The sequence below is a fragment of the Haliotis cracherodii genome, unplaced genomic scaffold (genome assembly GCF_022045235.1).
Source record: "Haliotis cracherodii isolate W230 unplaced genomic scaffold, xgHalCrac1.p SCAF_6, whole genome shotgun sequence".
In the NCBI taxonomy this organism is placed as follows: domain Eukaryota; kingdom Metazoa; phylum Mollusca; class Gastropoda; order Lepetellida; family Haliotidae; genus Haliotis; species Haliotis cracherodii.
Genome location: NW_027266319.1, coordinates 54,013,781 through 54,029,126, shown reverse-complemented (window position 1 = coordinate 54,029,126; position 15,346 = coordinate 54,013,781). Strand labels below are relative to the sequence as shown.

The following is a 15,346-nucleotide window of genomic DNA, read 5'->3' as shown; positions in this document are numbered from 1 at the left end:
GTCTCGATTATCTGCGAAAACAGATTCCATTGAGCGCAAGAGGTAAAATAGTGGTTAAACTCCATGTCATCAATGGATCATTCATTATAGAAGCGTTTAACTGCAGCTGGCTCCTATTCCTTACAACAGCGATAGCAGCAGCCCAGGGATGTGTGTCGAGTAATGTGGGAAAATACCCCTGTGTGTCGAGGATGCATTTTTCAATGTTCGTAATAAAGAGATGATCGAAAAGGTGTGGACTGGTCGTAAAAAATATATATTTCATCAATTGAACCCATTGTATTTCGAAAAAGGATTTCGTTTGCCCCGTTGAATTTCGAGTCTTGAAAAAGAAAAAATATTCGCCCCCGGCCATTGTTTCAATGGACACTGTGGAATGATGACACTGTTTCGAGTCGTCCTTCCATACAGTGTCCCTGATGGTAAAGTTGTTGATAGCATATTTAATGTTGTTACATTTTGTTACTGTTTGTACATTTTCAATAAAGACTTTTGCTATATTATTGTTTTGGAGTCTGATGTTAGGACAGTCAGAGTTACCGACAGCAGAGGACGCCTTGCCTAGACTGGGTTTCACAACTTCTACCGGGGAATCGAACCGGGACTTGCGTGTAGATTTCAAAGAGCGTCACACGACTATTTCTCAAACGTGTTTTTTTTAATCTGGGTTACAATATTTAAGGGGGCGGTCGGGTAGCCTAGTGGTTAAAGCGTTCGCTCGTCACGCCGAAGACCCGGGTTCGATTCCCGACATGGGTACAATGTGTGAAGCCCATTTCTGGTGTCCCCCGCCGCGATATTGCTGTAATATTGCTAAAAGCGGCGTAAAACCATACTCACTCACTCACTACAATATTTAAGACCTTAGAAAAAGTTTCACGGTAGACATGTGGAGAACATTTCCAAATTTGACGTATCAGTGACATTTATGTCCGAAACATACCCTACTTTGGTTTGTAATATTTGTCCCTGTGTTTTTCCTGGTGTACAGTTGACCTGCCTTTGCATGTGTTTGTGACGGATGGTATCGGTGGAGCAGCAGAAGTTCATCTTTTTGCGAACACCTGGTATCATGACTATTTGATAGCGATACATAAACACTGCTTATAATATAGTCGGAATCGAACAATGGACGATGTTGTAATCAGATATTTCTTAGGACCATTGAAAGGGTTTTGTCGGTTGAATATACCCACAATTCTAGATCCGTTATTGTTCATTGTGGTGGCAGTAACTGTGCATAGCGTACCTGTTTTTATGGACCCGAGAAAAACAATGTTGACCGAGGACGCGAAAGAAGAAACCTGATTGGCTGAAAATCGAGGGATACACTAGTCCTGTTTTTTCTCTGCTATTTTTAGTAACTCAAGTCAATATCGTCAATTATCGTACCTGGGATGGAGTCAATATGCATTTCTTTAGACTGTCATGTGATCACTTATCGGCCAATGGAAACGGGGAAATTCTCAATTATAAAATAAAAGATAACCTGAGAAGACGCTTTATTATCCCGCATCCGCACCAGGTCTCACCTTAAATAAACACACATACAAACAGATAAAAAAAAATACAAACGTAATTATCATTAAATGTGACACAAGCGAATGAATGATCAACAACTATTCATCACAAAACGTGGCACGAGCTGGTATGAATAAATTTCGGGCACTGTTTGTCCTCAACATCGCCACTCGTAGTCGGCTCCTAGAAGTCCCAGAAGGAAGTAGCTGAATGTAGAACATGCGAGATATTGCTTGATATTTTACTTGCTTTATTAACTATTTGCTGCTCATAAATACTACCAATGTCCTTGAGAGAGGACAAAGGTTGTACTCGTCGTGTTACGGATTTCGAAGAGTTTGTTTTTGTTGTGAAGACAGGTTTCCTTATCAGCTAGTGAAGTTAGAAGTCAGAATACTTAAAATAAATGTTTTAAAAACATGGACATGGCGGTTGAGTCAGTTTGAAGAAGTCCTGAACGACTTAGAAAACAGTAAAAAATACCCGTATTTATGATATTAATGCATGTATATTAGGTTGTTCCGTCTAATGTACGACTACACGCTGATGATCTCCCAGTTCCACATGGAAGTAACGTGCTCCTTCTGCACACGCTGAATATACAACATTATATACCAGAATGTCAATGTGTGTCTTGTCAGTGTGGCGGCAGAAATAGACGCTGAAATGAATGACACTCTCGTGTATTTGTACACATGTATGTTTGTTTGTTTGTTTGTTTGTTGGTTTGTTGTTAAACGCCGCACTCAGCAATATTCAGCTATCTGACACCGGTCTGTAAATAATCGAGTCTGGACCAGACAATCCAGTCATTGACATCATGAGCATCCATCAATTGGGATCGATGACATGAATCAACCAAGTCAGCGAGCCTGACCACCCGATCCCGTTAGTCGCCTTTTACGACAAACATAGTCGCCTGTTACGGCAAGCATGGGTTGCTGAATGCCTATTCTACCCCGGATCTTCACGGGTCTCACCTGTATGAAGCTGAGCTACTACTATAAACTACACTTCCAATAAATCACTCTTCTGTAACAGTAAATACTACTTATTTAGGCATCGTATTTGACATGTGTGGGCGGTGGAGTAGCTTGGTGGTTACAGCATTCGTTGAGATGCGAAGACCCAGGTTCAGTTCCCTACATGAATAAATCTTGTTAAAACCCATGCTTCGTGTCCCGCGCCGAGATATGGTCGGACTATTACGAAGAGCATCGCAGAACCACACTCACTCACTCACTTAGTTGTTGTTGTTTGTTGTTTAACGCCACATTCAGCAATATTCCAGCTATGTGGCGGCGGTCTATAAATCATCGAGTCTGGACCAGACAATCTAGTGATTGACATCATGAGTATCGATCTTCGCAGTAGGGATACGATGACATGCATCAACCGAGTCAGCGAGCCTGACCTACCGATCCCGTTAGTCGCCTCTTACGACAAGCATGGTCGCCTTTTACAGCAAGTATGGCTTGCTGAATACCTATTCTAACCCGGTTCTTGACGGGTCTACTCACTTAGTGACTTTAGAGTCATGGACGTGCATATGAATGGGGGCATTGTGCTTTTCGTGTGCAAACATTCAAGGGGAGACAACACCTGGTCAAACTGGCAGCCCTTTTCGGTTTGGTTCAGGTTTTTCAAACACCACTTTGTTTGCTTGTTTAATTTCTATTCTGTATATCTGTCTGAGAGTTAATGACTACCGTAATTGTCCCAGTTGCCTACAAGGCACTAAATACTAGGTCTAGAATGGGCTGGAAATGAGCGCTAGACGAGGAGTACAGCCCCACCTTCCGTATATAAAATTATAAATCTGGAAGAGCGAAGGGAGATCACTCTCGATCATTCACGTATACCTGGGGCCAGCTTTGAAGCTGTCGGTACCCATGTGAGAAGACAACGGGTTTCCCATCACAGACTCAGCTTGTCAAACACTGGGCTAGCAGACAGCAATACAGCGGGATAGGGCAAGTGTCCCCTGAATATATTCATTTTGTAATTAGTTTACTCTGTATTACATCTTCAAGATATCTTAAGACCAGACTCGGTTCAGCCGCCTCTCCTGCTGTGTTGCTGTCATCTTGTCGTTATTAGATCCAATGAAGGAAGGAAAACAGACTCGTTTGTATACCATTCATTAATATTTATTTAGGTGTAATCACGAAATAGAATGGCGTGTGCCAAAAGTAAGTATCTGAATCGGGGCCAAAAGAAGCACAAAAACTGTCCTCTGAGTAGAAGAGAATTAAACTTAGAAATGTCAGCCAAAGGGTATGCCAAACCGTTGATAACAAGATCGAAAGAGTTTGTCCAAAAATTCCCAAAAGTGGGTAGCCAAAAAAGACCAAAGGGAGGAATGTTCTAAAAGACGGTCACAAAAACACTTATCCAATCATACATTTCTTCATACATCTATATCACACATACACCTTACACTAAATCCCCTAACATGCATACCCGATCACACATGCAAAAAACATACCCTCACACCAAAATACTTACACACAATCGCACATCCTCTCACACTTCCATACAAACACACATGCAAAATACATACCCTCACAAATAAACACTTACACTGAATAGCTCATGCAAAACACATCCTCTCACATTATATCTAATCACACATGCAAAACGTACCCTCGCAAAAATACACATTTACACACGCACACATACGCACACACACACACGCACACGCCCACACACACTGGATGAGAAATCTACGAGAAGATTCTCCTCCAGAAGGCAGCCACTCTCATCAGCGCCTTTCTCAGAGGATGAACCTCTCGGTCCTCCACAAAGCTGTCGTCATCCACGTCCTCATAGACCCAGTAGTCACTGTCGTCGTCACTAGGGGCAGGGTAATAATCGACGTAGGTGATGGTGACTGGGGAAGGGAGCGTCTCGCCGTGGTCAGGGCGGGCCCAGAATGGGGTGAAAACACTCAGAGGGTCGGGAGAGGGGGTCGGGGATGCAGCCTGGGGACGCTACATCAGTGATGGGGGAGGGAGGGAGAAAGGAGAGTCATTGGGAGAGGTTTGTAGGAGGTATTTAAAGAATAAATGCAAAAGAAAGTGCATAGCCACAGATTACACATGACAGGAGACGGTGTCACACGACAAACACGCTGCCAGACTGACAGAGAGAAATGTTAATGTGTAAATGGGAGAGGGTTGCCATGGGGCTGATGTTAAGGGACACCATAACAGACAGTGAAATAAAATAAAGTGTCACTGATGTGCGTAAGGGGACATGGACACATGGACGAACACATCAAGCTATTCCGCCCAAGCTGCAACAGATGTCGAATAAATACATACACAGTCGGATTCCTCATCCAACGACGGCCATAAACTCGCAGCAGGAGTGACATGATACCGGATCATATCTTCCCGTGCTGAAAATAAAAATAAACACATTTAAATACACAAAACATACACGCACAATGAAACAGAAACAGTCAAAAAGATAGCGAGAGTATATCCATACTTCGATAGCCGATATTTGACCATGGGGACTAGTATAGGCCACGAGAATGCGTTAGACGAATTAAATCCTTGTGTTGATATACAATGCGGGATCTTTTAGTGGTGCAACTGTAGACCATATGTTTGAAAGAGAGGTTTACAAATATATAAATACAAAATCTACGTCTCATATACAAAAACTCTACAGTTATTTAACAACATCGTCCGTCAAATTTATATATGCCGACATCTCTCACTTCACTGGCGGAAAAAATAATAAAATGATACCCAATTCTGAATGTCTACAAATTGCAAATGGCGGCCATTGTCATCTCCACCGATGCCGCTCTCAAACTACGGTCATTTTCAGCACTAATCTACATATTCAACACTTTAAAATACAATAACTATCTTCTCAAATACCTTGAATTGCCTAGTAAACATCTTGTCAGTAGAAGTCCTCGAAACGATGTTGTAGTCAACGAAATGCAGAGCGATAGCGAGCAAGAGCGATAGTGAATCTGTTAAAAACAGAGGGGGGCGTTGGCAACGACAACGGTTACTATGTTATGGAGACGAAGTCAGAACGAGGCGTCATCGTCCATTTCCGGCTACGTCAAGCAGCCAGCTAATCTAATAGCTGCATGTCATAGCGATTGGCGATTTAAAGTTTTTTAAGCGTTGCCTATATATTCAAACGCCGGCCAGATGGTAGTTCACCACCAAGTCCAGACTGCTAGTTGTCGAAAACATACTATTCACTCTCTAAAGCCCTGTTAACATTAGGACCAATAAGAAAAGTAAAGTATTAATTCTTAGTCTAAAATATCTAAGTTTTCAGATTCCTTTTTCGCTTTTCCACACACGATTACCTCAGAAATAGAAGTTGCAGTCTGTACACTTGCAATCCCGGTTAGGCTATAGCTGACGGATATTTACAGGGTGATGAAATCTGATTTCTGGACAGGGCATTTGTGGCGACATTTAGGGATGAAACACGATGAACACCTGAAGAAACTGTCGGCGCAAAAGGAAACGACTAAAAAAAAGGAACGAGATCCTGTCGTGGCGGCCGTTGTCATGGTTTCCGTCGGTAATAAAAAGAAGTGCAGGTTTAGTTTGTTTTGCAGGAACTGGCTGCTGGTGAACGTATTTAATTGCTGACAATGACCATATATTCATCTGAACTTACTTTGTTACACAGTGTTTTTAGCTTGGTAATATGATCTCCGTTATATGTCTCAAAGAGAAGCCACCCTAAGGCCCTCTGCATAAGGTCCAGCACCGAGCCTGTTAATGGAATGTCATTATGTAACTTGAAACTCCACAATCTCTGCTCAGATCCGAGCACATTCTGAGTGAGTGAGTTAGTGAGTGAGTATGGTTTTACGCCGCTTTTAGCAATATTGCAGCAATATCACGGCGGGGGACGCCAGGAATGGGCTTCACACATTGTACCCATGTCGGGAATCGAACCCGGGTCTTCGGCGTGACGAGAGAACGGTTTAACCACTAGGCTACCCGACCTCCCCCTTTTCTAACATGAGGGCGTTGGGGTTAAAACATACGTTAAGATCTGAAGATCCAGGTTTCAGACCCTGCTCGTACGGGCCAAGCTGACCAGTACCGCAACAGCGGGGACTATTATAGTTTGGAAGTAGATCTAGGTGGTATTTTTGTGACGCTTCACAAGGGAGATAATAAATTGTGTCCCTCCAACCGAAGCGTGGTCATCGTTGCACAAGGGGTACAAGACACGTAGCAGCCGATATTAAGTTGCGACTGGTGACAAAACACGTAGGCATAGGTTCTTAAGTACCTTATACTGCATTCTGAGACCATTTTGACGCTGACAGGTATGTAAACCATCGTCAATGGGAAGAAATTTCCTCGTATCCAATACTGTTCAGTTTTCGTGCATGCGGACAGGGGTGCATTTCCGATGGCTAGTCCTGGCATTTGGAATTTCCTTGGCGAATGACCAATACAGTTATAGCCTTACTGCGCAGCAGAGGTGTCAGCTTTCTTACTTAGATATGCGGTTGCATTCTCAACGATTAGGATCCTTTGACTCCAGTTCAACACTTCGTTAGCCCCGATTATGTTTCTAGGTTTGTCAGCACTATATACGTGCTCGTGGGTTTCACCGAAGTGGTAAACGTCTGAGACCTGCATCACTTCGGGCTTTCCTCCCACATTAAGCTGACACGCCATGATATAACTGGAATACTGTTAAAAGCGGCGTTAAACCAAACTCACTCACTCGCTCAACACTTTGCATTTTCAGGGTGCCTGATATTGAGAGGTGAGAATCTTCCGCGGATCTGCGAATTTTAGTGGCCACAAATGTGTTAAAATTGACCCCTGATACCCCAAATATTCACCCACAAATTAGGGACCATGCTCCATTGAAAAGAAGTTTCAGCTGAAAAGAAAAATATCCAATTTCATCCCTGGTTGTCCCAGCGGACATCGCTGATCAACCTAGAAAGATCAGATTTGGTCTCTTAATTCAGTTAATAGGACTAGGAGATCTGTCAGACACCAGCAGGCGTTTACTAGGCAGTTCCTGTCCCTGGCTGGTAGCGGAACTATCAGGTTTGTCTGGACGTCAGCATCATGGGCCAATGTCAACCGCCCTGACAGACACTGCCAATCAAGGACTGTCTGAATTAGCAGGGATGCCAGGGATTACATCTTTAAACATTTGTAAATTGGAACCAGTAGTAAACGCTGACTAACAGGATCGGGTGGTCAGGCTCACTGACTTGGTTGATGCATGTCATCATATCCCAATTGCATAAATGATGTCATTCACTGGATTTTCTGGTCCAGACTCGATTTTTTACAGAACACTGTCACATAGCTGGAATATTGCTGTGTGACGTTAAACAACAAACAAACAAACATCAAGCTCTGTGTTTACCTGTGTGAAAATATAAAAATAACCAATGTCATCATGGTGACCTAATTTCATGAAAAGTATAAAAATATTGCATATCCTGTCTTAACCAGTGTAATCTATTTTGTTCTTGCAGCAAGCTCACTCATGGTGTTCTTCATAGGAAACGACAACAGTGTCGACAGTGCTGTATGTAAGTATACTACGACAACAGCGTCGACAGCGCTGTATGTTAGCAGACTGTAGATTAGAATGCATGAGTGTTAAATCATGAAGGTCCACCTGACTGACATCATTAAACCAGCTTGACCTGTGACATGAATTTCTCGACCTGATTAGAGTTCCATACCACGATATACTATTGTATACAGACCTTTGAAGATCTGGGATAGAATAGGTCTTTAGCAACCCATGCTTGCCTTAAAAAGTGACTATGCCTGTTTATAAGAGGCTCTATGGGTGCCTAACGTTCAGGTCTGCCATGGAAATAAGAAAGATAACATACGGAAATTGACGTAATAAGCGCCCAGGGTGCTCTAAAAATTAGAAATAGGGGGCTCTTATTAAAATATTATTTTGGTGAAATTTTTTTTTGTGGTTTATGCTGACAGCCTGAAATGTTTATGTACGGCAGATTTTTCCAGAATTTAATTGCCCATATTAATGGTGCATATAACACAGGAAGGCGTATTATACGCGAATGAATAAGTCTTGTTTACATTGATCAATTGGAAGGGGTGCTAATTGGGATTGTTCACGTTAGCAAATATCACCATGGGCGCTTATTAGAGCTTATTAAGTTGAATACAGTAATGATTTGGGAATTTAGTTTACGTTTAAGAAAGGCTCATAGATACTTGAAACTTAAATACAAAGAGAAATACAGGTTTACATGACATGTTTTTTGTTTGATTAAGCAACATTCCAGCTATATTCCGGTGGTCTGTAAATAATCGAGTCTGGACCACACAATCCAGTGATTGACATCATGAGCATCGATCCACACAATCGGAATACGATGACATGCATTAACCAAGTCAGCGAGCCTGACCACCCAATCCCGTTAGTCTCCTCTTACGACAAGCAAAGTCGCTTTTTACGGCAAGCATGGGTTGCTGAAGACCTATTCTATCCCGGATCTTCACGGGTCAACATGACATGTAACATTAGTGGTATGAATTCTTGAAATGGCTCTATTTAACAAAAACACGATTTTATAACTAATACTTAAGATGCTATCATGGCTTGTTTAAGAAGCAAATACTGTTGAGAATAAAAGGTGTTCAGGCCCTTTTGGTTTTGAATTTTAGCTCCCGTAATCTGCGTCTTCATACTGAATATGGAAAGACAACAAAGCAGTTCCGTTTTTTTTTATTAATATATATTTAGAATTTTGTTTAATTATCCCCCGCCCAACGAAGTTGGCGGGGGATATAGAAACGGGCTCTGTCCGTCCGTCACGTTTCGTTTCCAGAGCATAACTCATAAACCGTTCAATATTTTTTCATGAAACTTTACAGGTCTGTCAGGTACATGCTGAACTGGTGCCTTTTGCTATTGAGAAATTTTAGAAAATTTTATTTTTTACGTTTTCATGGCAACAAGATGGACTTAGGTTCTGTGAGGGTAGGGTTCGTTTCCGGAGCATAACTCATAAACCGTTCAATATTTTTTCATCAAACTTTGCAGGTCTGTCAGGTACATGCTGAACTGGTGCCTTTGCTATTGAGAAATTTTAGAAATTTTTATTTTTTACGTTTCCATGGAAACAAGATGGACTTAATTTCTGTGAGGGTAGGGTTTGTTTCCGGAGCATAACTCATAAACCGTTCAATATTTTTTCATGAAACTTTGCAGGTCTGTCAGGTACATGCTGAACTGGTGCCTTTTGCTATTGAGAAATTTTAGAAATATTTATTTTTTACGTTTCCATGGCAACAAGATGGACATGGTTCCAAACTCATCTTTTTTTTACAATTTCCATGACAAGTTCCACCTCGGTTAAAAAAGGTTAGGGTTTGTTTAGATTCAATTATGTCATAAATTCTGCAACAGGGGCGGGGGATATAGCCACGTTAGTGGCAAACTCTTGTTTATTTCTGTCTGATTCTGAAAAACATAATACACCTCAACATAAATCAGGGTTGATAGGGAACATTTAAACCACTGAGCCACTTTTCTCGAGATTATGAACTTATCTTCATGGTTAGTTTCATAGGTTAATACAATCTGACAACAAGACTCCATTGTATAATAGGTATATCTGTCCATTCCCCAATTGAAGTAAAGGTCTGGGAACACCTATTACACATGCATCATGCAAGGACAACTCTTCCAGAGTCATAAAGTTGAAAAGTTGAACATTTATAGTTGATTCTAAAGTACTATTTCAGAAAATGTTTTAAGCATGACAGGAGCTTAGGTTCTTAATGTATTGTAAATGATTATAAAGGTTAAAGCACACTGACCCTTGTGTCTGGTCGTCCGGGTTTTGAAGCACCCTGGTTGCCAGTTGACAATATTATTTCCCACTGTCCTGTGCAATCATTGTGTTGATCATGGCTGCTTTGAAATGGATCTGTCCCAGTATGGACCTGTATGGACCAGTATGGACCTGTATGGACCAGTATGGACCTGTATGGGTGCTGATGTAGTACAACTGTATTTACACATGCATCCAGGGTTTTCACTTGAGTGATTGTAATCATGACATGAAAAAACAAAGGTCTACATCACTGCTTTCATCACTGCATCTATTTGTGACCTTGAACTTGGCATTGAGAGTAGTGCCCCTTGGGCCAACTCGACACAAGCTCCTTCCCAGCGCGTGACACCTTCGTTACACTCTCGGTATAGAGAGCTCCGCAAACGGACTATCGTTGTGAGGAGCTTGAACACGACAGTCATTAGAAACGTCATCCTCATGTCATCCGATGCAATCTCATGTTGTGAATCTTTTTAGTGTTCCGAAATTGAACATATGGTATAGCTTAATGGTAATGACAACCAATTTCACAACGGTTAACCTTCTGCTGACTCGTACAAAATTACATAGCCAACATGACATAACATGACTCGAGTCGGTCATCTTGGTGCTCCCCTACACTGAAGTGAGTGTGAAGCTAGATTGCCTGTTGAATGTAGGTTTTTCTAACTTGGTGATGTTTGTGAATGTAATTCTATTTGGAAAAATGATTTTAGAATCGGCTTTTATCATTTTTTTATCATAAGTTAAGGTAAGTATATACATTGCTGCACTCATCCCAGTAAGATCAGGAAAATGGCAAAACTACAAATATAATCTATATTTCCAGGTCATGATCTACAACTGGACGCAGCTCAAGCCAACACTGACATGTGCCACATCACTATAGATGTTGAGCTGGTCAGCTCGCTGCCCGCCACACAACACAATGGCAGGGGCAGGTTACAGAAATATGTCGGCGCATGCACCCCCACCCCCCTTCCTCCACCCCCATCAGTCAACCCTGTTTACAGAAACACAAAGTCTTCCAGGCCCGGCACACAGGCCACCCTCCACTGTAGCGTTGTGCTGGATGTGGGGAGGGGGAGATTCGGCTTTATTGATCTAGACAGGGAGGTTGTTTCAGCCAAGGTGGATGTTGAGAGAGAGTCTCTTCTCCCCATCTTTGGTGTGGGGCTGCCAGTCCCTTCACAGTCAACTTGAAGGTGATCAGAGGGGTGGACACCATGACTGACATCAAGAAGTCACACATTTATAATGCACTGACATAGGAAATAAAATAAAAATGATGTGTAAACTTTATTTATTTAAACTGTCAAATGTAATGTATTTGAAGTGATTGAGGCTGACATAGAAGTTGTCTTTTTATGTGCTGTTTGTGTACAAGAATGTGACAAGGTTAGCTAAGTGTGTTGTTTTTTCAACTTGACTGGTTTCTGTTGTGCTGGAACATTTTACATCCACACATGAGCATTGTTGTTATTATCAATCTATGGTAATAGATCAGTTTATCATGCGTTCATATATTTCTAGGAATGGTCACCAAAATTAACTGTGAGTCCACAAAATCATCAAAAGTTTGAAAACATGAATTTGTTGACACTATTCTTCTCTATTTTCATTTTTTTCAAATTGTGAATATTGTTGTTAGAATGTACCTGACTTGAGTACATAAATGTAAAAAGTTGACCAAATATTATAAGCAGCATTTTGAATCTACACACGTCTAGTTTACCTGCACCATTGTGTTGAACATGTCCATTACAACACTAAGTGAACAATGATCTTGTACCAGTATTAGGTATCTATCGTATGCATAAAAATTATTTTGTGTATTCAAAAAGTGAGGATAGTATAATATTCATATAAAGCATTTTCAAAGCCAACAGTGTTTTCGTTTCTATATTTGCACTTTACAAAGTTAATAAGTCATGAAATTACTGGGATATAATATCTTGACTGAAGTTTAAAAAGATGGGTTCTCCAATTTGTGAACAATGTCATTAACATTCTTCAATAGTTTTACCAAATGGGAAAACAAAACAATTTCAATTGGTGAGGGTAAATTTTCAAAACTTTTACCTGTTTTGTAATTTTGAGAATTCCATCAATATTTAAAATTCAATGGATCCTTGACGAATATAGATACATCAGCATCTCCAGTAGTCATCCTGTCATCACTGTTCCTGCTGCTAAGGTGGGGACTCACTGATGTTTGTTTGTTGTTTAACGCTGCACTCAGCAATATTTCAGCTATATGACGGCGGTCTGTAAATAATCAAGTCTGGACCAGACAGTCCAGTGATTGAAATCATGAGCATCGATCCACGCAATTGGGATACAATGACATTCATCAACCAAGTCCGCGAACCTGAAGACCGATCCTGTTATTGGCCTCTTGGGACAAGCATGGGTTGCTTGAGAGCTATTGTAACGCTGATCTTCACGGGTCTACTCACTGATGTAACAGGGTTATATATACTCACTCATGCGCGCGCGCATGGACAGACAGATGTTACAGCATCTCATGCCCTCGTATATGTGAAAAGTGGGGGTGTACTTTAAATAACAATTGCCTAATGAAAAGTTATGTGTAGACGCCATATCTTCCAGTCAGACATGAGTCTCCAGTGAGTAGCTCCTTATATGGAAAGTCACGTGGTCATACCTCAGTGCCGACAAACATGAATGTACGTGAACACATGTTCCGTTGCAATTGTAAAAATCACCGGGCAGGGTTTTAGACCATATGTTTTTTCTTGTTTTGTCACCCCTGCTCCTTTGCCTCTAAAATGCATCCGAACCGATCTGAGCACGGTTGTGCGTGTTGGCGTACGTATAAAAATAAGGAAACTGTCGAAGGAATGTAGCCAAATCTGAACGGGAAATGACAAAGGCGTCGACACACATACTGCAGCTTACACTTCATCTCTCGTGAGTTAACAACTTCCTCCGTCATATTTTGCCGTTATTAGACCATAGAGCCTATATGATATCTTCTGGGACTAATATTTCCAGCTCTGATTGTCACAGACGTCGAAACGTTTTAGCGACGCTTACGTTCTTCAAAGACGTCAGTTTTTGATGGAACTGTATGGTTACTCGTTGTTAATGGCAATTTGAATGTCGTACCCTACCGCAACGACATCGATCGAGATCATGTTCTACCCATTGTACGTCACGTTGCAGCAGGGTAATGTCCGCCCATGTGTGGCGTGTCACGTGATGTACTGTCATGCCCGGTCGTCTTTCTAATCCTCTTTCCCACAGATCATGTCTGGATAAGATGGAACGACGCCTACGACTGTTGGGCCAATCTTAGGTTTACAACTGGTACAACAAACCTCAGGCAGTTTTCAATGCGCTGCCGCTGCCTCATCTGTATCAACGCATCTTCCCGAGACAAGGGAGTTAACTGACTTTATAAGTCCAGTTTCCACCCTTGCCGAACTAGGCTGGAATTCCTTGGCTCGACCGTAGCGCCACCAGTGGCTACTAGGAGTTATGTCCCTTCTTAGCCTCTCATATGGACCAATCAGATTCCATCTCTCCAGAGACCATATAATAGATTACAGATTAATATCTATTATATGGTCTCTGATCTCTCGCATCACTTGCATTTGCTTCACACCAAATAGCGGCGCCCAGTCAAGACGATCTAATCGATAAAGAAGATCTATATTGTGATAAAACGGGTCTTACATCGCGGAGTGCATCAAATCACGTGAGCATCTTGATTAAAAACATGAAAAGATTTGGAAAATATATGTTGACGAGATGGCGGTGCACATGCTTTGCAAATCCTGTAATTGACCGAAATCTGCACGACAGTTTACAAACCGGATTTTGATTTCGTTGCGCGATTTTGATTGGACTATTCATAGACTCGTTAGTCCAGCCAAAATGTAACTCCATAATACCAGCTTAGTTCGGCAAGGGAGGAAAATTGACTTTTATAGTCAGTTAACTCTCTTGCCTCGGGAAGATGGTATCAACGCAACCGGTGGTCACACCCGATATTGACATTTGTAATTAGGTTGTAACACCACCCCTCATTAAGAGTCCGTCAGCCATGATTTGGCACCTGGTTTTTCACAATTATTTTCCATTAAACACACAATCACGCAACGGAAGTTAGTAATCATCGAATAATTATTATTGACCTAACTGCAGGATCTCTTTGCTGAGCATCGTCGAAAAGTTCTTTGCATGTTTTCCTGGAGGGACATATTGTGTCACATGGTCCTGTGCACAGTGCACAAGTCACAAATCATCGCTGGTCGCGGAGACTAGTTGGATGGGTGACTGTTCGGCAGCTTGACTTCTGAGACCTTTTTGCGCCTCACATTCAGGTTGGTTTGTATACTCCCCAGTGAGCTGGGAATGAAAATCCCGGCTTAATTAAGATGGTAGCTTAATTGGTGGTTAAAGCATTGGTTGAGATGCGAATGTCCGGGTTCTACATGAATCAAACGTGTGAATTAAGCCCATTCTTTATGACCCCCGCCGTGATATGGTGGAACTATTGAGGGTGCCATTCCCCTCTTCCCCTGAATCCTCAACAACATCAAATTATCATTGCTCACCCCTGAATCACGAATACTACTTAACACAAATCTCAAAAGCATTAAGAAAAAGGTGCAATTTGAAGTTAAAATAACTGAAAAAAGTATTGAAGAAAAATATTACACACGATACTTGTAAGCAAACTATTGCTTTTAAATGTTGAATCTAAGTAGGAAGTACGATATTATTTGCGTCCAGCGTACCACACTACCGAGTCCCGAATACCACCTGAATAGGACCTGTGAAGATCCGGGGTAGAATAGGTCTTCAGCAGCCCATGCTTGCCGTAAATGGCGACAATGCTTGTCGTAAGAGGCGACTAACGGGATTGGGTGGTCAGGCTCGCTGACTTGGATGATGCACGTCATCGTTTCCCAATTGCGTGGATTGATACTCATG

At 41.7% G+C, this 15,346-nt stretch overlaps 1 protein-coding gene across 1 annotated transcript; it reads left to right on the top strand.

Annotated features, from left to right (window-relative positions):
* Positions 1-5,984: 5,984 nt before the first annotated feature.
* On the top strand, positions 5,985-12,224 carry LOC139446502 (uncharacterized). The gene is made up of 4 exons (XM_071227807.1): positions 5,985-6,087; positions 7,461-7,592; positions 8,033-8,089; positions 11,211-12,224. The coding sequence occupies exons 1-4, from the start codon at positions 5,985-5,987 to the stop codon at positions 11,582-11,584; spliced, it is 666 nt and encodes a 221-aa protein (XP_071083908.1). The 3' UTR covers positions 11,585-12,224.
* The last annotated feature ends 3,122 nt before the right edge of the window (positions 12,225-15,346 follow it).